We start from the raw sequence: 23,737 nt of genomic DNA on the forward strand, positions 1-23,737 counted from the left end.
TAAAATGTATTGGCATAAAGTTGTTGCTCTTTTTATCCTTTTGATGTTTGTATAATCTGTAGCAATCCCCCTTTTTTATTCTTGTTATTGATGATTTGTATCTCTCACTTTTTCCCCTGGTTCGTTGGCTACAGGTATATCAATGTAGTTGATTTTTTCAAAGTACCACAGCAGCTTTTAGTTTCATTGATTTCTTCTAGTATTTTTGTTTCCTCATTTCTCCTCTTTTATTTTGTATTTCCTTTCCCTCTCATGACTTTGGGTATAATTATCTCTTCTTTTCCAATTCTTACATAGATGGAAGTGTATATTGAGTTAAGACATTTCTTTTTTTCTAATAGAAGCTTTAAATGCTATAAATTTCTCTGTAAGCACTATTTAAAGGGCTTCCAACAAGTTTTGACATGTTGCATTTTCTTATTCAGTTGAAAATATTTTCTAATTTTCTCATGTTTGTTTTTTACCCATTGGTTATTTAGAAATGTGTTTAATTTCCAGATATTTGGGGATTTTCCAGGTAGCTTCCTGTAACTGGTTCTAGTTTAATTCTGTTGCAGTCAGCGCTGAGTCTATATGATGTCTTCCTAAATTTATGGAGACTTCTTTTATAGCACAGAGTACAGTTTAATTTGGTCAGTGTTCTCTGTGCCCTTGTAAAGAATGCATATTCTGATGTTATTGGGTGTATCCTGTAAATATCAGTGAGATTAAATTGGTTGATTGTGTTGAAAGTTTTCTGTATTCTTATTGTTCTTCAGTCTGTTACAGCAGTGACTGAAGGAAGAAAGTTGAAATCTGCTATTATAACTAAGCTTTGTTTTTAGATGCATTTATATTTAGGATTGTTGTGTCCTCTCATGAATTCACCCTGCCCTGTTATTATGAAATGCTTCCATTAATCCTTGATAATATTCTAAATAATATTGTCCTGAAATCTATTTTGGTTAATATTTTTATAGCCATTCTAACTTTCTTATGATTGTATGGTGTCTTCGTTCTTTGTGCTGCTATAACAGAATGCGTGAAACTGGATAATTTATGAAGAACAAAAATAAATTTTCTCACAATTCTGGAGGCTGGGAGGTCCAAGATGAAGATTCAGGCAGGTTTGGGTGTCTGGTGAGGTCTCTTCTCTGCTTCCAAGATGGCACCTTGAGCCTGTGTCCTCACATGGCAAAAGTACAAGCCAGCCACATGCTACATGAAGCCCCTTTTACAAGGGCCTTAATCCCATTCACAAAGGGAGAAACCTTAATGACTGGCCTAATCACGTATTAAAGGCCCTACTTCGTAATACTATCACATTGGCAACACCTGAATGTTGTTTGGTTTTTGTTTCGAGATAGGGTCTCGCTCTGTAGCCCAGGCTGGAGTTCAGTGGCACAATCATGGCTCACTTCAGCCTCAACATCCTGGGCTCACGCGATCCTCCCACCTCAGCCTCCTGAGTAGCTGATACTACAGGCATGTGACACCATGCCCAGCTAATTTTTCTATTTTTTGTAGAGACAGGATTTCACCATGTTGTCTAGGCTGGTCTTGAGCTTTTGGGTTCAAGCAATCCGCCTGCCTTGGCCTCCCAAAGTGCTAGGATTACAGGCGTGAGCCACTGTGCCCAGCCTATAATAATTCTGTTTTAACATTCTTGTTTTTTGCTTGTTTGTTTGAGACTCTGTTGCCCAGGCTGGAGTGCAGTGGTACAATCAGAGCTCACTCCAGCCTCCAACTCCTGGGCTCAAGTGATCCCCCCACCTCAGTCTCCAGTGTAGCTGGGACCACAGGTGTGTGTCACCACACCTAGCTAATTTTTAAATTTTTTGTAGAGACAGGGTTTTGCTAAGTTGCCCAGGCTGGTCTCCTGGGCTCAAGTGATCTTTCTGCCTCAGCTTCCCAGAGTTCTGGAATTACCAGCATGAGCCACTGTGCCCAGCCCATCTTGTTTGTTAAATCCATCACCTCTGTCATTTCTGGGTCTGTTTCTTTTAATCATTTTTTTCCCCTCATGAATATTAGTCCTATTTTGCATGCTTGGAAATTTTTTACTTGAATTTTAAATTGCTGAATGCTGGATTTTGTTATGTTACATTAAAGAATTAAGTTACTTCAGTCCATTTTGATCCTTTTGAGGCTTGCTTTTAAGTTTTTGTTAGTGTAGGTCAAGAGCAGCATTTTGGTCTACGGCTAATTTAGTCTCATTCCTGGAGCTACATTAACACATTATTTTCACCCAAAATTCATAGTTTACATTAGGGTTCACTATTGATATTGATATTGTGGGTTTTGACAAATATATAATGGCATATATTCACCATTATATTATCTTACAAAATGGTTTCACTGCCCTAAAAATCCTCTTTGCTCTTTCTATTTATCCCTCCCTCCCTGCTACCCCCTGGAAACCACTGATCTTTTTACTCTCTCCAAAATGTTGCCTTTTCCAGAATGCCATTTGGTTAGAATCTGGAAGGCTGTATACCATGTAGCCTTTTCAGAGTGGCTTCATTCACTTCGTAATATGCATTTAAATTCCTCCTAACCCGTTTTTGCTTATCTGTTCCTACATTCTGTTGTATTTTGTGTCAGTCATATACGTTTTAATGATTCATTTTCATTCCTCTGTTAGCTTTTTAGTTATGCGTTTGGATTTTTTGTGTGATTGCCCTAGGATTACAGTATGGATCTTCAACTTATCAGGATTTTCTTAAGGTTAATATTAAATTAGTTATGGTAAAAATATATCAATCTTGCCACATTATAGTTTCATTTATTAATACCTGTCTTTTACTTTTTTGTTTGCCATGTGTGTGATATTTATGTTGGTAATAAATGGTATTAGAAGGGTCTATAGTCCACAGGCCAAAATCCAGCCTGTTTCCTATTTTGTACAGATTGTGAGCTAAGAATTGTCTTTGCATTTGAAACGTTTGAAAACATTTACATGAAAAAATATTCCTGACATACTAAAACTTCATGAAATTTAAATATTAGTGTCCATAACTAAGTTTTATTGAAACACATCTTTGCTCATTTATTTACATATTATCTGTGGTTGCTTTCATGCTAAAATAGCAGAAGACATTCCCTGACTGCTGCTTGAAACAGTCATATCTCGTAAAGAAGAAAGGAAATGAATATTTATACTCTTACAATTTTTCTTATTTTCTTCATACCTTCCTAAAGACCTTAGTGTCATTTTTACCTTAAGCCTGAAGAATTTCCTTTAGGCCCCACCACCCCTCCCCCTTCCCCCGCTCCAGAGATGGAGGTCTCACTTTGTTGCCCAGGCTGATCTCAAACTCCTGGCTTCAAGCAGTCTTCCTGCCTCAGCCCCACAAAGTGTCCGGATTACAGAAGTAAGCCACCATATCCAGCCTATTAGCATTTTTGATGTTGCAGTCCTGTGGTGATGTTGCCCAGGCTGATCTCAAACTCCTGGCTTCAAGCAGTCTTCCTGCTTCAGCCCTCCAAAGTGCCCAGATTACAGAAGTAAGCCACTACGCCTGGCCTATTAGTATTTTTGATGGTGCAGTCCTGCTGGTGATGAATTCTCTAGGTTTTATCTGAAAATATCTTTATGTTGCCTTCATTTTGAATATATAGTTTTGCTTCATGTAGAATTCTTGGCTGTGTAGCAGTTTAATTAGGATTTGGCTAAGTTTGGTTTTCTTTGGTGTTTATCCTTTTAGGGTTAATTAAACTCTTTGAATATGTAAATTAAAAGTTCTTGCCAAGTTTGGAGTTAGGCCATTATTTCCATAAAATTTATTTATGCCCTTTCTTTTTCTCTCCCCATTCTGGGACTCTAATTATATCCATGTTGGATTTTTGAATATGACCTATGGATCTTTGTGAGTCTGTTCATTTTTCATGATTCTTTTTTCTTTCTGTTCAGATTACTTACTTTCTCTTGATTGATTTACATGGATACTGATTCTCTATTTCTGCACTCCTATCGAGCTTATCTAGTTAATTTTTTATTTCATTTATTTCTTTGAATACATTTAGAACAGCTACTTTGAAGCCTTTTTTTTTTGGCAAAATCCAACATCAGGGCCCACTAGTAGTTAGTTTCTGTGATTGTCTTTTGGTGACTACAGGTCTTATTCCCCCCACTCCTTTTTGTTTTGTTTTGTTTGCATGTTTAGTAATTTTTGCTAGAAAACTGGACATCATAAATAGTATTGTAATCTGAATTCTGTTATGTCTGTTATGTTCTTCTGATAATTATTATTATTTTTAGTAGGCTTGTAATCAAACATCAAACTTTGTCTTCCTGCTCAGTGTAAAGCAGTTGATATATCCTCTTAGTTCTTCAAGCTTCTACCTGCTGCCTTTTACTCTAACCTCCTGAAAGCAGATAGGTTCTCTCTTGTGTTCATCTACTTTTCTCTCAATCAAGGAATTGGTGAGTGTTTAGATTTGGGGGCTTACGTCCTGCATTTCTCTTTTTCAAGTTTTACCCTCTACACTTCCTGCTGCTTTGTCAGTTCAACCTCTGACACCTTAATCCCGTAAGCCTTAAGTTTTATTCTTCTTGGGCTGTGGAATACCATCAGTCAAGAAGCAGAAGCCTTAGAATCTTACTAGGTGCACTTTTATTTTTCAAGATTCTTTTCTGTTGTATTTCTGCCTGCTTTTTGCTAAGCCCTCTGTGATCTCTCCAACACATGCATATTTTATCAACCAGGAGTTTGGCAGAGTTTATGCTCAGATTTTCATTTTCATCCTTTCTGTAGTTCCCTCGCTTCCAGAATTAACCTAAATTTCCAGCTCTCACTTTTTTTTTTTTTGTGACACAATCTCTCTCTGTCGCCCAGACTGGAGTGCAGTGGCACAATCTCGGCTCACTACAACCTCCTTCTCCCGGGTTCAAGCAATTGTACTGCCTCAGCCTCCCATGTAGCTAGGATTACAGGCACCCACCACCACACCCAGCTAATTTTTGTATTTTTAGTAGAGACAGGGTTTTGCCATGTTAGCTAGGCTGGTTTCAAACTCCTGACCTCAGACGAGCCACCACGCCCAGCCTCAAGCTCTCGTTTCTGTCCTCCCATTACCTTTGAGGAAGTAAGTGGTGGTTTTATGCCATGAGAGCTGTGGGGTTTCAGGTACCGTGATGCAAAAAAAGCCACAAAATTAGTAGTTCTTGTACATTGCAGTTGCTATCCTTCAAGGATAAGCTCTTTTCCAGTTTCCGCCTGCTTTAGTTGCTTTCCAGTGCTTTCTATTAGTTGTTTATTGTATGGCATGTGCACATTTTATAATTATTATCTGAGGGAATGTTTCCCTGACTGTTTTACTCTGTTATTGCTGCATGCTGAAAAATCTCACCATGCACATACAATTTTCTTCATGTATAACATACTCATGTTAAATGGGGAAACATTTTCCTCCTTAGTGAAGCCTGAAAAATTGTTCTACCTTTGTGATAAATGCTGTATCTTGTACAAACTTCTTTGTTGTACCTGTGACACCTTCTTGCAGGTTTGTGTTTACTTACATTTTCTTGCAAGTATGTGTTACATGCCTCTGGTAACTTCTGAGCAGAAACAGTGTTTGTCTTGGCACTTCCATAAATAAATACAGTTTTTGGCATTAAGTGGCTTCACAGTCAATATTCTTAGAATGTGTTATTTAAAAACTAACTGATGGATATTTTTACCTTGATTTTTGTTTTCCCTACAATATAAATCATAGAACAGGGAAAATTGTAGTCTTTCTATATTAGGATTCGTATGACTGCCACAAGGAAGCAGGGTCAAAAGTAGTTCCCAATATCTAGTCCACCTGTTCTTTTTCTTTTTTTTTTTTTTGGACAGAGTCCTGCTCTGTCGCCCAGGCTGGAGTGCAGTGGCATGATCTGGGCTCACTGCATCCTCCACCTCCTGGTTTCAAGCTATTCTCTTGCCTCAGCCTCCCATGTAACTGGGATTACAGGCACGCGCCACTATGCCCAGCTAATTTTTTGTATTTTTAGTAGACATGGGGTTTCACCATCTTGGCCAGGGTGGTTTTTAACTCCTGACCTCAAGTGATCCACCCACTTCGGCCTCCCAAAGTGCTGGGATTACAGGCGTGAACCACCGCACCTGGCCAAGTCCACCTGTTCTGATTACAGTTCCATCCATTCTAGGGATCAGTGTCTTTCAATGATGTGACTGTGGACTTCACTCAGGAGGAGTGGCAGCACCTGGATCATGCTCAGAAGACTCTATATATGGATGTGATGTTGGAAAACTATTGCCACCTCATCTCTGTGGGTAAGAAAATCCTCTTTGATACTTCAGTAGCATGCACTTCCTGTCAAAGTGCCTAAGTGTGTATAATCTTGAATTTCAGGAATAAGAGGTGATGAATTCCTTTTGGTTAGCAGAATGAATGATTGTGTCTTCACTTAGCCAGTGCCAGGTGCTACCTATATTGTTACACAAATGGGTGTCTTAATTTGCAGTACTGAACATGCCCCCTTCCTCATTTTTCAATGGTATTATAGCCCAATCCACTTAAGTCTGTCTTTCCCTTTTCTGGGTGTTACATGACCAAACCTGATGTGCCTTCCTCATTTTTCAATGGTATTATAGCCCAATCCACTTAAGTCTGTCTTTCCCTTTTCAGGGTGTCACATGACCAAACCTGATGTGATCCTCAAGTTAGAACGAGGAGAAGAGCCATGGACATCATTTGCAGGTCATATCTGCTTGGGTGAGTTTCTGGCTCCTAGGCAGACACAGTCTAGCAGAATGTAAATTTAAAGGGGTCAAGTGGTGGGTGATACCTTTGAAATGTTTCAGGAGTATCTTTTTTTAAAGGCTCTTGACCTCTGAAAACCTTCATGCCTATAAAACTCAAAACCAGACTTTTAGGCTAGGTATGGTGGCTCATGCCTATAATCTGACACTTTGGGAGGCCAAGGTGAGAGGATCACTTGAGGTCACGAGTTCAAAGCCAGCCTGGACAGCATAGCAAGACCCCATCACTACAAAAAGATAAAAATAAAAAGGTGTGGTGGCTCACACCTTTCATCCCAGCACTTTGGGAGGCCAAGATGGGCAGATCCCTTGAGCCCAGGAGTTTGCAACCAGTCTGGGAATCATGGCAAAACCCCATCTTTACAAAAAAAAATACAAAAGTTAGCTGGGCATGGTGGTGTGCACCTTTAGTCCCAGCTACTCAGGAAGCTAAGGTGGGAGGATCACTTAAGCCCAGGAGGTCAAGTCTGTGGTCAGCCGTGATTGCACAACTCCAACCTGGGAGACAGAGCAAGAGCCTGTCTCAAAAAAAAAAAAAAAAGCCGGGAATGATGGCATACACCTGTGGTTCCAGCTACTCAGAAGGTTGAGGTAGGAGAATCACTTGAGCCCAAGGATGCAAGGTTACAGTGAGCTAGGATTATACCACTACACACCAGCCTGGGCTACAGAGTCAAGACCCTGTCTCAAAAACAAAAACAGAACCAGACTTTTAAATATCACTCTCTCCGGCTGGGCACGGTGGCTCACACCTGTAATCCTAGCACTTTGGGCGGCTGAGGCAGGCAGATCACCTGAGGTCAGGAGTTTGAAACCAACCTGGCCAACATAATGAAACCCTGTGTCTCTACTAAAAATACAAAAATTAGCTGGGTGTGGTGGCACATGCCTGTAATCCCAGCGACTCGGGAGGCTGAGGCCGGAGAATCGTTTAAACCCAGTAGGCGGAGGTTCCAGTGAGCCAAGATGGTGCCACTGCACTCCAGCCTGGGCAACAGAGCGAGACTCCATTTGAAAAAAAAAAATAATACATATATATATCACTCTCCCCAAATACATTCTTTCCTAGTTTGCTTCATATTATCAAAAACAACTGCCACTCTGAATGTACCATAAGCCATCTTTCTTTTAGATCTTTTTTATTAGCTCATGTATCTTTTTCCAGCCTTCTCAGTCCTTATCTTGCCATTGTGATAAGTTTTGTCAGGAAAGGTTTATTTATTTATTTATTGGTTGTTTTTTGTTTTTGTTTTTGAGATGGAGTCTTACTCTGTCACCCAGGCTGGAGTGCAGTGACGTCATCTCGGCTCACTGCAACCTCCATCTCCCAGGTTCAAGCGATTCTCCTGCCTCAGCCTCCTAAGTAGCTGGGATTACAGGCGCGCACCAACAGGCCTGGCTAACTTTTTTATATTTTTAGTAGAGATGGGGTTTCACCATGTTGGCCAGGCTGGTCTCAAACTCCTGACCTTGTGATCTGCCCACCTCGGCCTCCCAAAGTGCTGGGATTACAGGCTTGAGCCACTGCACCTGGCACCATTGTAATAGATTTCTTTCAGGCTTTCTTCAGCCTGTCTTTAAGAAGAGAAAATTATTGGTTAGTGGTCCTCTCCTTACTTACTTAACATTTCCTTTCCTTCATACCACCTCGGCTTTGTTTTCTGTGCTGAGCTCCCCTTCTCACTACAAATTTAGCTATTAATTTTAGAACTCATTTAACACAACCCAGGTTGATAAAGTTGCCATTTTCTTCCGTTAAACCTTTGTGGTTCATTTTACATGGCTTTTCATCATTCCTGCAATCAATCCTTCGTTTAAGTGAAATAACACTAATTCTTATCCTAATTCCTTGAATGCTTATTTACAACTTGGCCTGTTTTCTTCACCACTGTGACCATATCACCTGAAAAATACTTGGCATATAATAGTCACAACAGATTTTATTCTTTTAAATAAATGTTTATTGTTTCACTGAACACTTGGTCACATTTCTCTCATGTGCCCTCACATGACCTACCTTTCAATTATGATTCCATCCATTCTCAGACTGATGCTGTTTATTTTATGTAGATGGCTCTGATGTCAACATACAAAGCACATTTCTCCTACCTTCACTCCAGCCATCAGGCGTACTACAGTCTATCATCTCACCTATTTTCTGACAATGTGTCAGAAATGAAAATCACTGGCTTTCTCAGCTCTTAAATTTTTTCCCACTATTTATTTATTTATTTATTCATTTATTATTTTTGAGATGGAGTCCTGCTCTGTCACCCAGGCTGGAGTGCAGTGGTGCAGTCTCAGCTCACTGCAAACTCCACCTCCTGGGTTCAAGTGATTCTCCTGCCTCAGCCTCTGGAGTAGCTGGGATTACAGGTGCCTACCACCATGTCCGGCTAATTTTTGTATTTTTAGTAGAGATGGGGTTTCGCCATGTTGGCCAGGCTGGTCTCGAACTCCTGACCTCAGGTGATCCACCTGCCTCAGCCTCCCAAAGTGCTCAGATTGCAGGCATGAGCCACCGTGCCCGGCCTCCCATTATTTAACTCAAAATAATAATAATAATAATAAATATAATATATTATTATATTAAATATAATAATATATAAATTATTAAATAATTAAATATATTATTATTGTTGTTTTGTTGTTGTCATTGTTATTATTATTATTATTATTATTATTATTAGAGATGCAGTTTTGCTCTTGTTGCCCAGGCTGGAGTGCAATGGCGCGATCTCGACTCACCGCAACCTCCGGCTCCCAGGTTCAAGCAATTCTTCTGCCTCAGCCTCCTGGTTAGCTGGGATTACAGGCATCAGCCACCATGTCCGGCTAATTTCGTATTTTTAGTAGAGATGGGGCTTCGCCATGTTGGCCAGGCTGGTCTTGAACTCCTGACCTCAGGTGATCTGCCTGCGTCAGCCTCCCAAAGTGCTGGGATTACAGACCTGAGCCACTATGCCCGATCCCTTCAAATTTATTTTGTTTCTACTACAAAGTCAACTTGATTTTTCTGTCTCTCTTATCATTTCTTATGGATCTCTTCACAATTTGTAATATGGTTATCAGCTTGTGAAATATATTGACATCCTCCCATATTCTCATTTCTCACTGACATCATACAAAATGACAACTATCTTATTTCATGTATTTATTACTGGAATTACCATTCGTCTTTGTGGTAAGTTTTGTCTGGATTCATTCAAGGTATATGGTTACTCCTCACAAAATATACCATCAGTTTTTCCCTATTTTTTATCATTTATTCTATGAAATTTGAAATTTCTCTTGTTTCAGGAACTGTCGCAATAAGCCCTCATCTGGTCTTTTCAACTTTCTCTTGGAGAAAATTCTTGATAATTTCTGCTTGATCTAGTCTCCTAATTGTTGTTCATGAATGTAGGGTTTGTCATCACATAGATACTTTTCATTGTGTTGTGTTCTCCCTTTATACTATATCTTTTAAGTCTCAAGATTTCTCTGTGAATTCTTCCTTGATTACTGCACATCATGTCTACCTTCCTTTTTTTCTGAATTCCTGTGCTAACTACTGACTATAACACAAACATGCACAACTCTTGAATACAGTCATATAATTTCATTCCTAATTGTTTATGCTTAAGGATTTTTAAGGATACTTAAGGATTCTTTCCCTCAAAAATAAGATCCCTTTTGAATCTTCATTTCTTTGAAGGAATCAAGCATTCTTAAGGATTCTTTTCCTCAAAGATAAGATCCCTTTTGAACCTTCATTACTGTGGTATTATTTAACATGTTAGGTATTCAGTAGTTACTGTGTTAATTGCTTATGGAGCTATGTAAGGGAGATATCTTTTCATCCATTCAGAAAGCATATACTAGCAAGTTCCTTTTAGATGTACCTACTCATGCTGTGTCCCTACAGATTGTGCTTGAAGTGGTTGCATTCTGCCAGACACCACCTAACTATGATTATGCAGTGATCATGTAAAATTTTTTTTTTTTTTAAGGTGGAGTCTCGTTCTGTCGTCCAGGCTGGAGTGCAGTGGCGCGATCTCGGCTCACTGTAAACTCCGCCTTCCAGGTTCAAGTAATGCTCCTGACTCAGCCTCTGGAGTAGCTGGGACTACAGGCGCGTGCCACCATGCCCGGCCAGCTTTTTTTGTATTTTTAGTAGGGACAGTTTCACCATGTTGGCCAGGCTGGTCTGGAACTCCTGACCTCAGGTGATCCGCCCGCTTCAGCTTGCCAAAGTGCTGGGATTACAGGCATGAGCAACCGTGCCCAGCCCAAAAGAGTTTAAAGATCACCAATAAAGTATTTATTTCTATGAAAAAGGATCACTATTAAGTCTGCATTTTTCATGAAATATTTATGTCAAAGTGTAAGGTTGTTAAAAGATTTGTTAACACAATTTTCCTAGGCAATAATTATATTGAAAATTTTAAAGAAATAGAGCTTAAAATGGTAGGGGAAATATATGAAGGGTTTATGAGATCGTGGAATGGTATGATTTCTTTGAAGAGTCTCTAAAAATAAATAGAAATAAACCTGGAAGGCAAGCTAATTAATTAAAAGAATGTGTGCACAAGTGTGTTATTAGGAATAAGTAAGGTATATATAGGGCAGTAAGTATCAGGCCTGACTGAGGCAAAAACTACCTGTTATAAACAGGTGAGATCTGTCAGATACGTGGACAACCCTGAAAACTTGTGTGAATATAAAAAATGAATCTAGACAATATAGTTTTGTTTACAGGAGAAATTCCTTGTATATGTTAGCATTAGAGTTCTTGGACTCAATGAAGAAATAGATTTTTGAGCATAGCTTTAACATTGCTTCATCAGATATAGATGATTGCAAGGTAAGTAAAGTTAGAAATAGCTATCCTTTTATAAGAGAAATGAAGGTTAAAGTTACTCTGTGATCTAGGACCAGATTGTTCAATCTACCATATGAAATTGGTATTCTGATCTACCATATGAAAAACTGGAATAAAGGAATGTTACTGCATTGGGAAGGATATAAGCCAGTCTTAAACCTGAAAAAGTGAGTCAGTAACTGAAAAGAGGACTAGTCATGAGAGCTTTGAACAATTCTGAAAGAAGTGATTTAGCAGCAGTCTGAATACAGCAATTGAATCTATTCTGATCTTTTTTAAAGTTGCTTTTGGAAGTATTTTCCTAATTTTCCCTTCATAAGAGAAAATAATTCATAACTATGTAGAGGATTAGAGCATAGACTGTAGGATTTTTTTTTTAAATACTAGAAAATGAATTGATAATTTAAAAGCTAAATTAATCAACGATGACTACATAGAAAGAGGAGGTGGGTTGAACAGCTGGAAGTGTTTTACCACAGTCATCTAGGGATGTGTGTATAAAAGTATTGGTGATCGGCCGGGCACAGTGGCTCATACCTGTAATCCTAGCATTTTGGGAGGCCAAGGTGGGTAGATCATGAGGTCAGGAGTTCGAGACCAACCTGGCCAGCATGGTGAAACCTCGTCTCTACTAAAAATACAAAAAATTAGCTAGGCGTGGTGGCACATGCCTGTAATCCCAGCTACTCAGGAGACTGAGGCAGGAGAATCGCTTGAACCCAGGAGGCGGAGGTTGCAGTGAGCCGAGATCACACTACTGCACTCCAGCCTGGGCGACAAAGCAAGACTTTGTCTCAAAAAAAAAAAAAAAAAAAAAATTATAGGTGATCTGTGTCCTCCAGAAGTAATCTTTCCTCTAGTATTTTCGCTAAACAAAGATTTTTACTAATTTTTCTTGTCCATCCTACTTACATTTTAATGCTTTTGATAGGTTCACTTTATTTTTTCTGAACACTTTTCTAACCATCAACCCCCTTCTACCATTCTTTGACTTCTTGGTTGGTTTCACTTTCTCTAAGAAGTTCTAGTGCAAAATGCAAAAGGTATTAATGTTTATTATTTACATCTTCATCCTTTTCCACTCCGAAGCAGTTTTTGTTTAGGTTCCCCTCCCCACACCCCTGCCAGGCCAGTGGTCATTTGTCCTGAGTCTCTTTTTGCACCATATGCTAGACCCTAGTAAAATTCCTTTGCATGGCAAATGTGTGAAGATTCACAAATTGCTATCAATTATATTCTTTTCTAGAAGAAAACTGGAAAGCTGAAGACTTTTTAGTGAAATTCAAGGAACACCAAGAGAAGTATTCTAGATCAGTTGTAAGCATCAACCACAAAAAACTGGTGAAGGAGAAGAGTAAAATATATGAAAAGACATTTACTCTAGGCAAAAACCCTGTGAATTCAAAAAATCTACCTCCTGAATATGATACTCATGGAAGGATTTTGAAAAATGTTTCAGAATTAATCATCAGTAATCTAAATCCTGCAAGAAAGAGACTTAGTGAGTATAATGGATATGGGAAATCATTCCTGAGTACTAAACAAGAGACTACTCATCCTGAAGTCAAATCCCATAATCAAAGTGGCAGAGCTTTCAGTCATAATGAAGTTCTTATGCAGTATCAGAAAACGGAAACTCCAGCACAGTCATTTGGATATAATGACTGTGAGAAATCATTCCTTAAAAGGGGAGGCCTGATTACAGATAGTAGACCGTACAGAGGAGAAAACCCATCTGTATATAATAAAAAAAGAAGAGCAACCGATATTGAAAAAAAACATACATGCAATGAATGTGGGAAATCTTTCTGCAGGAAATCAGTATTGATTCTGCATCAGGGAATTCACTCAGAAGAAAAACCCTATCAATGTCATCAATGTGGAAATGCATTTAGAAGGAAATCATATCTCATTGATCATCAGAGAACTCACACAGGAGAGAAACCCTTCGTTTGCAATGAATGTGGTAAGTCCTTCCGCCTAAAGACAGCCCTCACTGATCATCAGAGAACACACACAGGGGAGAAATCGTATGAATGTCTGCAATGTAGGAATGCCTTCAGATTGAAGTCACACCTCATTCGTCATCAGAGAACTCACACGGGAGAGAAACCATATGAGTGTAATGACTGTGGGAAGTCCTTCCGCCAGAAGACAACACTCTCTCTACATCAGAGAATCCATACAGGTGAGAAACCCTATATTTGTAAAGAATGTGGGAAGTCCTTTCACCAGAAGGCAAATCTTACTGTACATCAGAGAACTCATACAGGGGAAAAGCCCTATATTTGTAATGAATGTGGGAAATCCTTCTCCCAGAAGACAACCCTTGCTCTTCATGAGAAAACTCATAATGAGGAGAAACCCTATATTTGTAGTGAATGTGGAAAGTCCTTCCGCCAGAAGACAACCCTTGTAGCACATCAGAGAACACATACAGGGGAGAAATCTTATGAATGTCCTCACTGTGGGAAGGCCTTTAGAATGAAGTCATACCTCATTGATCATCACCGAACTCACACAGGAGAGAAACCATATGAATGTAATGAATGTGGTAAATCATTCAGTCAAAAGACAAATCTCAATCTACATCAGAGAATTCATACGGGGGAGAAACCCTATATTTGTAATGAATGTGGGAAGTCCTTTCGCCAGAAAGCAACCCTCACTGTACATCAGAAAATACATACCGGCCAGAAATCCTATGAATGTCCTCAGTGTGGGAAAGCCTTTAGCAGGAAGTCATATCTCATTCATCATCAAAGAACTCATACGGGAGAGAAACCATATAAATGTAGTGAATGTGGAAAGTGCTTCCGCCAGAAGACAAATCTTATTGTACATCAGAGAACTCACACAGGTGAGAAACCCTATGTTTGTAATGAGTGTGGTAAGTCTTTCAGTTATAAGAGAAACCTCATTGTCCATCAAAGAACTCACAAGGGAGAAAACATTGAAATGCAATAAATGATGTGGTTTCTTATATGAATTCTTTACAAGCTATTGTAAACCTTTAGTTTTAAAAAGAAAAGCATGCTAAAACATGTTAATGTAATTTTAAATCACAAGTCTAATAATTATTAAAGTACCATACTGAATAACTGTCTACTGTTTACTAGCATATAAAATGAGTATGATCATTATTATTGAACTCTATCAGCTATGAAGCTAAATTTTAAAGTCTTCAACTGCTCTTCCTACTGACTCAAACAGTTTATTTTTAAAAAATACTTATATAATACATGCAGAGACAAGATACACAATGATTATAAGCATTAATCTCCATAAGAGAAAATATTTATGAACTATATTTCTCATTGCACTCTGTAATAAAAAGCAGTTAGTTGTTACTTACCTAAGAGTTACCACTTCCGTAGCCTGTAACATCAAAACGTAATTTTTGCATGTTTTCAATTTTATAAATATATATTTTATCAGACATCATGAATTATTTTGTGTCTTGCTTATTTCACTCAATGTTTTTAAGATCTGTACATTATTGCATGTGGCAGTAGTGTATTTTCATTTTGCATACGATTCCATTTTAAGAATATATTGCTATTTATCCTATTGATGGATATTTGTATTTTTTATACTTTTGTGTAATAATAAAAATACTGCTGTAAATATTCTTGTTTATGTCATGTGTGTGTTTGCATGTATGTATTTCTGTTGAATTTATACCTGGGACTGGAATTATTCATTCCAAGAGTATATATGAGTTTTTTTTGGTCATTCAGACTGGAGAATTTCTGCTAAAAAGAAACCTTGCGGCTTTATAATTGTGAGAAGGCTATTAATAAATCATGGACATGTGAATGCAGTATGTGTAGAAGGCCTTTAGCTGTCTCTCAATGCTTAAATGCAAAACAAGCAAATTCGTATTGGAGGGAAATCTTGTAGTTGTCATGATTTTACGGGTAGTTTAGCCATAGCTTATTACACCTTATTTAATATTAAGGAATTAGAATTCATACAAGAGAAAGGGACATTGAGAAGGGAAATAGGTGAGGAAAATTTGAGAGTACCAGAGTCTTTTTTCTTTTTTTTTTTTTTTCTTTTGAGACAGAGTCTCGCTCTGTTGCCCAGGCTGGAGTGCAGTGGAGCAATCTCAGCTCACTGCAACCTCTGCCTCCTGGGTTCAAGTGCTTCTCCTGCCTCAGCCTTCTGAGTAGCTGGGATTACAGGCGTATGCCACCACGCCCAGCTAATTTTTTTATTTTTAGTAGAGACGGGGTTTCACCACATTGGTCAGACTGGTCTCGAACTCCTGACTTCATGATCCGCCTGCCTTGGCCTCCCAAAGTGCTGGGATTACAGGGCGACCCACCACGCCTGGCTACAACATAAGCCTTTTATACCGTAATCTATGTCATAGGAAATGTAAGTCTCTGAAAATCCTAAGTAAGTGACTAGAGAGATTTTGATGTTTGAGAATTGGAAATCTGCGAAGACAGTGACTTCCATGGTATCCTTTTGGCGAGAAGAGTAAGCTCAGTGGCAACTTGAACAGCGTTATTGCAGGTCCTTCTTGGGAAGGATTACTTACAACCAATATTTACTACATATATGAAGTCATTGTAATACAATTCAGTAGAAATTGAAGTTTATTAATTTATTATTTTGAAACGGAGTCTCTATCGCCCAGGCTGGAGTGCAATGGCATGGTCTCAACTCATTTTAACCTCTGCCTCCTGGGTTCAAACGATTCTCCTACCTCAGCCTCCCAAGTAGCTGGTACTACAGGCACGTGCCACCACACGCAGCTAATTTTTGTATTTTTAGTAGAGACAGGGTTTCACAATGTTGGCCAGGCTAGTCTTGAACTCCTGACCTCGTGATCCATCTGCCTCTGCCTCCCAAAGTGCTGGGATTACAGGCATGAGCCACCGTGCCCAGCCTGAAAATTATTTTTTAAAAGATTTAGAACTGTAAACCATATCTGCATAAATAGAAAGATGGTTCAGGATTCAAATATTTGACATTAAATATATTAAACAGACCCTCTAGCCTGTTAGAAAGGGACAGCCATTGCCAATCAGTATTAAATGGAACCATTCTTGTCAATCCTTATTTTTCTGATAATTTCATAGCAAAAAATGAACAGGGCAATGAGACAAAAGCATAAAAATTTAGACTTGATAGTAGCATACAGAAAACACACACGTATGTATGTGTATATATATGTAAAATGCCTTGTCTATAATGACTAGACAGATGTCATTAAATTTAGCCTTAATAATTTATATATGCATAAAGATTTTTTAAAGAATATACATTTTTAAAGAATATAAAGAATTATTAATAGGTTTAATAAACCTATTAAAGTAACTAAAACAGGTAATTATAGGACTTATAATCAGGACTGTGAGAACCCAAGGATTTTGTCATTGTGAATTTGTAGGGGAGTTATATACTAGTATATGCTAACAATGGTGACTAACAGAAGAATTGTACTCATGACCAAAGATGGAAGCCTACCTTGTTTTTCTAGGTGGAGAGGATGGCCTAACTGGATGTTTGTCCTAGCATCAACCCACCAAAGATTTGGGGAACATGTGAGTCACATTCTCTGGGACATTCTACTCCCCTTTGATTTTGCATTTCCAGACATTTCAGTGGCTACCACAAAAAATAAAAAGTATCTGTGGCATCACTACATGTGCTGCCCTGTCTCCTGATTTACTGATTATCATGAAATAGCCATGTACTGTTTCAGTAGAACATTGTATCCAATGTCCACTTTATTTTCAAACATACTACATATATTCATGTTTTATAGCTCTTAAATATAAAGAACTAGAAAGTATGAGGTATTAACGGGCAGTTTTATAAATGGCCAAACTTTGAAACTTTTGAGGCCAGGCATGGTAGCTCACACCTGTAATCTCAGCACTTTGGGAGGCCAAGGTGGGCGGATCACCTAAGGCCAGGAGTTTGAGACCAGCCTGGCCAACATAATGAAACCCCCTCTCTACTAAAAATACAAAAATTAGCCAGATGTGGTGGCACATTCCTGTAATCCCAGCTACTCGGGGGCCTAAGGCAGGAGAATCACTTGAACCCAGTAGGTGGAGGTTGCAGTGAGCCGAGATGATGCCATTGCACTCCTGCCTGGCCAAGAGAGTGAGACTCCGTCTCAAAAAGAAAATATAATCATGAACCCAGAGATTATTTAAGGATGTTTTATTATCTAAGAAAACTTCCAGTATAGGATATATAAACAATTCACAAAAGTATTTGTATAACAATTATTGGGCATCTTTCCATAATCATACTCATAACTTTCAGTTTTAACATGTTCTTTGTATGAAAAACTGATTAGTTTCTTATGAAACTGTCTATAGCTGTATCATATGGCAATTCTGTATTTCTTTCTTTTTTTTTTTTTTTTGAGACAGTTTCACTCTTATTGCCCAGGCTGGAGTACAATGGCGCGATCTCGGCTCACCACAACCTCTGCCTCTTGGGTTCAAGCGATTCTCCCACCTCAGTCTCATGAGTAGCTGGGAATACAGGCATTTGCCCCCATGCCTGGCTAATTTTGTATTTTTAGTAGAGACAGGGTTTCTCCATGTTGGTCAGGCTGGTCTGGAACACCCGACCTCAGGTGATCCTCCCACCTCGGCCTCCCAAAGTGCTGGGATTACAGGCGTGAACCACCACGCCCTGCTTTATTTAATTTTTTTTTAACAATCATCATTCTGTTTTCCACAGTGGCTTCACTATTTTACATTCCCAATGGCAATGCAAAAAGGTTCAGATTTCTCAGGCCAGGTGTGGTGGCTCATGCCTATAATCCCAGCACTTTCAGAGGCTGAGGCGGTCTGATCAATTGAGGTCAGAAGTTCAAGACCAGTCTGGCCAACATGGCGAAACCCCATCTCTACTAAAAATACAATAATTAGCAGGCATGGTGGTGCGTGCCTGTAATCCCAGCTACTCGGGAGGCTGAAGCAGGAGAATTGTTTGAACCAGGCAGGTGGACATTGCAGTGAGCTGAGATCATGTTACTGCACTCCAGCCTGGGTGAAAAAGCGAGACTTCATCTCAAAAAAAAAGAAATTAGCTGAGCTTGGTGGTGGGGTCCTGTAATCCCAGCTACTTGGGAGGCTGAGGCAGGGGAATAGCTTAAACCTGGGAGGCAGAGGTTGCAGTGAGCTGTGATTGTGCCACTGCACTCCAGCCTGAGTAACAGAGTAAGACTCCATCTCAAAAAAAAAAAAAAAAAAGTTCACATTCCTCCATATTCTTTCCATCACTTATTTTCCTTTAAAATTTTTTTTGAATTATAGCCTTTTTTGTGGCTGTCAAGTATCTCATTGAGATTTTGATTTGCGTTTCTGTAATGATTAATAATGTAGGTTTCTTTCATTCTTGAACATATTTTGCTGAAAATAGGACTTAGGAATTGAGAGTTGTTCCTTTCAGCACTTGAAAAATGTCACTTCTTTCTGGTCTTCGTGGTTTCTCATAAGAAGTCTGCTATTTTAATTTTTTTCCTCTAAAAATATGGTATTTCTCTCTTACTACTTTCAAGATTTTTATTTTTTGTCTTTAGTTTAATTTAATTTAATTTTATTTTATTTTTGAGATGGAGTTTCACTCTTGTTGCCCAGGCTGGAGTACAATGGTGTGATCTCGGCTCACTGCAACCTCCACTTCCCAGTTTCAAGCGATTCTCCTGTCTCAGCCTCTCAAGTAGCTGGGATTACAGGTGCATGCCACCACACCCGGCTAATTTTGGTATTTTTAGTAGAGGCGGGGTTTCACCCTATTGGCCAGGCTGGTCTCAAACTCCTGACCTCAGGTGATCCGACTGCCTCAGCCTCCCAAAATGCTGGGATTACAGGTGTGAGCCACTGCACCCGGCCTTGTCTTTAATTTTTGCAAGTTGGGTACAATGTGTTGTGGTGTTACATTTTGGGGATGGGAAGAAAGTTATCTTGTTTAAATTCACTCAGCTTCTTGAATCTGTCTTTTGCCAAATGTGGTGAGTTCTCAGCAATTACTACTTTAAGTCCTTTGTAGTAGGGGAGAGGGGATGTCTTGCTGTCTCACCCAGTCTGGAGTGCAGTGGCATGATCACAGCTCACTGCAGCCTCGATCTCCTGGATTTAAGTGATCCTCCCACCTCAGCTTCCTGAGTAGCTGGGACTATGGGAACGCACCAACAGGCCTGGCTAACTTCTGTATTTTTTATAGAGACGGTATCACCATGTTGTCCAGGCTTCCTTAAGTACTTTTTCAGACCTGTCTTTTTTTTCCTCTCCTTCCAGGATTTCAAGGGCATGAATGTTAATCTTGTGTTACATTCTCACAGTTCCTCATTCTTTTCATGTTATTTTTTTCAGTGTACCATCTCTCTGTTGTTCAGATTGGGTAATTCCTATTGTTCTGTATTGCAGTTCACTGATTGCTCTGTCTCCTCTGTTTCCACTCTTTGTCCCTCCATTTGAGTTTATTTTAGTTATATTTTGAATTCTATACTCTCTATTTGGTTATTTTGTATGTCTTCTAATTTTTTGTCTGGACTAATTCTTTGTTGAGATATTGTATCTCATTTTTTTCAAGTGTGTGATTCTTCAGGCATTTTTGTGATGTCTGCTTTATGTATTTATCATATAATTCTGACATCATTGTCATCTTCATGCTCGTCTTTTTTCATTTGAGATTTTCCTGGTTACAATTATTGAATTTCCATTGAAATGTGCAATTTTATCTATTATGAGATTGTAGATCTTATTTAAACCTGTTTTAGCTGACTTTTTGATACCACCCTGGCATGGGGAGGGCAAGTGTGCCATTTTGCTGTGCCACATAGGGGGTGAGAATCCAGATTTCCCACTCCCCCTCCACTGACACCTGGGTGGAAGTGCTCCTCCTCACGGTTAGGTGTGAATGAGGAGTTCTGGCTCCCTATTAGTCACCTTTTTATACCTCTCTTATACCCCAGTAAGAGAGACAGGGGTGCCTTGTTAATGGTTTCCATTTGCCTTCCATATACACCACAGAGGCAGGGCTGGCCCTGTTAGGCAGGATAGTAGTGAAGATCCTGACTTTACTATGCCTGCTCCGACACTGGCCCAGCAGGTAGTTTAACAAGTATCTTTTTACTGCTGCATATGGGAATGGAAATCCAGATTCCCTAAATGACTCCAGGGGCCCTACGTAATTCCGTCTGCAGTTATAGTCCTGGCTCCCTTCACAGTCTTCCTGAAACCATCCTGGCAGGGAGGTCAGAGTATCTTGTTACAGCCTATTGAGAGTAGAAGTCTAGGTTCCCTACTCAGCCTTTGCAAGGTGCATGAGTGGCATCAGGTGTTTTGAGTTTCTCTTCTTTTTCTTTCTTTCTTTCTTTCTTTTTTTCTTTCTTTCTTTTCTTTCTCTCTCTCTCTCTTTCTTTCTTTTTCCTGTGCTTTTTGGTTAGAGTAGATCAATTTTATTGATTGATTGATTGATTGATTGATTGATTTTTTGAGAGGGAGTCTCACTTCTTCACCCAGGCTGGAGTGCAATGGTGCAATCTTGGCTCACTGCAACCTCTGCCTCCCGGGTTCAAGCAATTCTCCTGCCTCAGCCTCCCAAGTAGCTGGGATTACAGGTATGTGCCACCACACCCAGCTAATTTTGTATTTTTAGTAGAGAAGGGGTTTCCTATGTTGGCCAGGCTGGTCTCAAACTCCTGATATCAAGTGATTGGCCTGCCTCGGCCTCCCAAAGTGCTGGGATTACAGGCGTGAGCCACTGTAGTTGGCTGAGTAGAGCAATTTTTTTTTTTTTTTTTTTTGAAACGGAGTCTCGCTCTATCACCCAGGCTGGAGTGCAGTGGCTCAATCTCAGCCCACTGCAAACTCCACCTCCTGGATTCACGCCATTTTCCTGCCTCAGCCTCCCGAGTAGCTGGGACTACAGGTGCCCACCACCACGCCCGGCTAATTTTTTGTATTTTTAGTAGAGACAGGGTTTCACTGCGTTAGCCAGGATGGTCTCGATCTCCTGACCTCATGATCTGCCCGCCTTGGCCTCCCAAAGTACTGGGATTACAGGTGTGAGCCACCGCGCCTGGCCTTGCAATTCTTATCTAGAAGTTTTGTCTTGCTCGGGTGCCCTTTTCTTGGTCTTTTTCTACACAGAGCAGCCTTTTGTTAGGACTTTTTTTTCTTTTTGAGATGGAGTCTTGCACTGTCACCAGGCTGGAGTGCAGTGGTGCAATCTCGGCTCACCACAACCTCCACCTCCCAGGTTCAAGCAATTCTTCTGCCTCAGCCTCCCAAGTATGGGATTACAGGCATGCACCACCACACCCGGCTAATTTTGTATTTTTAGTAGAGACGGGGTTTCTCCATGTTGGTCAGGCTGGTCTCAAACTCCCGACTTCGTGATCTGCCCGCCTCAGCCTCCCAAAGTACTGGGATTACAGGCATGAGCCACCGCTCCTGGCCTGTTTTTTTTGTTTCTTTGTTTTTTGTTTTTTGTTTTTTTCTTTGGGCCAATAATAGATAGATAAACCAATGCCATGTGCCTCCTAACGACATGCACCGAGAAGGATACAACATCATTGCTGTAATGGTATTTCTGCTTAAAATGTATAACCTGTATCTAAAATGAGGAAACATCAGATAAATCCGAATTGAGGTTATTGAGAACAATGATTCTAATTAAATAGTATGAAATAGACAAAGTAAGTAAATACTCTATATTCCTGAATTTTAATTGGTGGGAGTATCACTTTGACCAGTCCAGCAGCAATACACATCACTAGCACATACATTATCATATTTATGGACCATTTCCTGCTAAAATAAACCAGGATTTCTTGGGAGAAGTGGCTGATTCCAAGTATGGGCAGAAAATTTTTAATGAGCCTGCAGTATTTTGTCATACCAGATAATAACAAAGCTAATTTAAAAAATCAGTAGATTAATGACAAAGCACTGCCAACTTGGAAAGGTTCCCAATGACCAAGGATAGGACAAATCAAGCTTAAATATAAAAATAATTTATATTTGAAACACACCAAATACATTTATATTTGAATAAATATAAATTTACATTTATATTTATAAAAATTTATATTTGAAACACCAGATACATTTAAATTCCCAAATTTATAGCAATATTAAAGAATCAGTGATCACAGAACAATAAGGAGCAAAGTTATTATCTTAAAAACTGGTATCTAAAAGGAAAAAATATATCTTGGTTATCCTATGTGAACAATACCAGTGGGGGTATCCAAGTAGCATCAGTGGGCAGCTTCTCTTTGTGAAGTATTCCAGCTAATGTATTTCAAAATTTTTTCTTCTGGAAATAATGTATTTGTGTCATACTTGGTCTCCAAACCTGAAAAAAGCAAGAAAACAGATGTTGTTTTCCTGTACCAGGAAAAAAACCCAAAACCGTGGAGATAAGTGATGAATTGAAAATAATGTACATTAGAAATATATTTCAATAATGTTTTTACACAACTTGAAGGAGGCAAAGAGAGTTTAGAGAATAATGAAAGAGGATGTGGTGAGGGTGGTGATAAAGCAAATAAGTTGTCATTGGCTCTAAGATTTAAGTGTTCGAAGACTACTGGTTCCAAATGATAAGCAGAAGAAAACTGGCTTCACTGCCCACCAACAGAAAACCAAAAACAAGTGTGCATCACCAAGATTATCACCAACAATATCCTAGAACTCAAATATGAAGATGAGTCAGTTCTGGAGCTACAGAGAAATGAAAAATCTCTGAGCAGTGGTAGGAGGTGCAGACTTCCACATCCATGACACCTCTTCCCCCATTCTGCCTGGCACCAAACATGTGGAAAATTTCCCCTCAACTCATGGTTTCTGTAGTGGAAAAAGTGAGATTGAGGTGCACCACCAGCTTCCCCACCATCTTGGGTGTCCTGGCCTTGCCTTAACCCATGGGAAACTCTGGTTTGTAACTTGGCCAGAGGAGATGCCAAATCAGTGTGGTTAGGCCAGGCGCGGTGGCTCACGCCTGTAATCCCAGCACTTTGGGAGGCTGAGGTGGGCGGATCAGGAGATCGAGACCATCCTGGCTAACACGGTGAAACGCCGTCTCTACTAAAAATACAAAAAATTAGCCAGGTGTGGTTACGGGTACCTGTAGT

The 23,737-nt window shown here is 39.5% G+C and overlaps 1 protein-coding gene across 10 annotated transcripts in view; it reads left to right on the forward strand.

The window, feature by feature from the left end:
* ZNF567 (zinc finger protein 567) overlaps positions 1-15,240 on the forward strand; it is a 47,298-nt gene extending 32,058 nt beyond the window's left edge. For all 10 annotated transcript variants that reach the window (XM_054462379.2, XM_063657594.1, XM_054462381.2 and 7 more), the window contains 3 exons: positions 6,134-6,260; positions 6,616-6,702; positions 12,860-15,240. In XM_054462379.2, the coding sequence (XP_054318354.1) occupies positions 6,134-6,260; positions 6,616-6,702; positions 12,860-14,580 (1,935 nt within the window). In that variant the 3' untranslated portion in view covers positions 14,581-15,240. The remainder of the gene's footprint in view (positions 1-6,133; positions 6,261-6,615; positions 6,703-12,859) is intronic.
* The last annotated feature ends 8,497 nt before the right edge of the window (positions 15,241-23,737 follow it).

This window comes from Pongo pygmaeus, chromosome 20, assembly GCF_028885625.2.
Source record: "Pongo pygmaeus isolate AG05252 chromosome 20, NHGRI_mPonPyg2-v2.0_pri, whole genome shotgun sequence".
Lineage (NCBI taxonomy): Eukaryota > Metazoa > Chordata > Mammalia > Primates > Hominidae > Pongo > Pongo pygmaeus.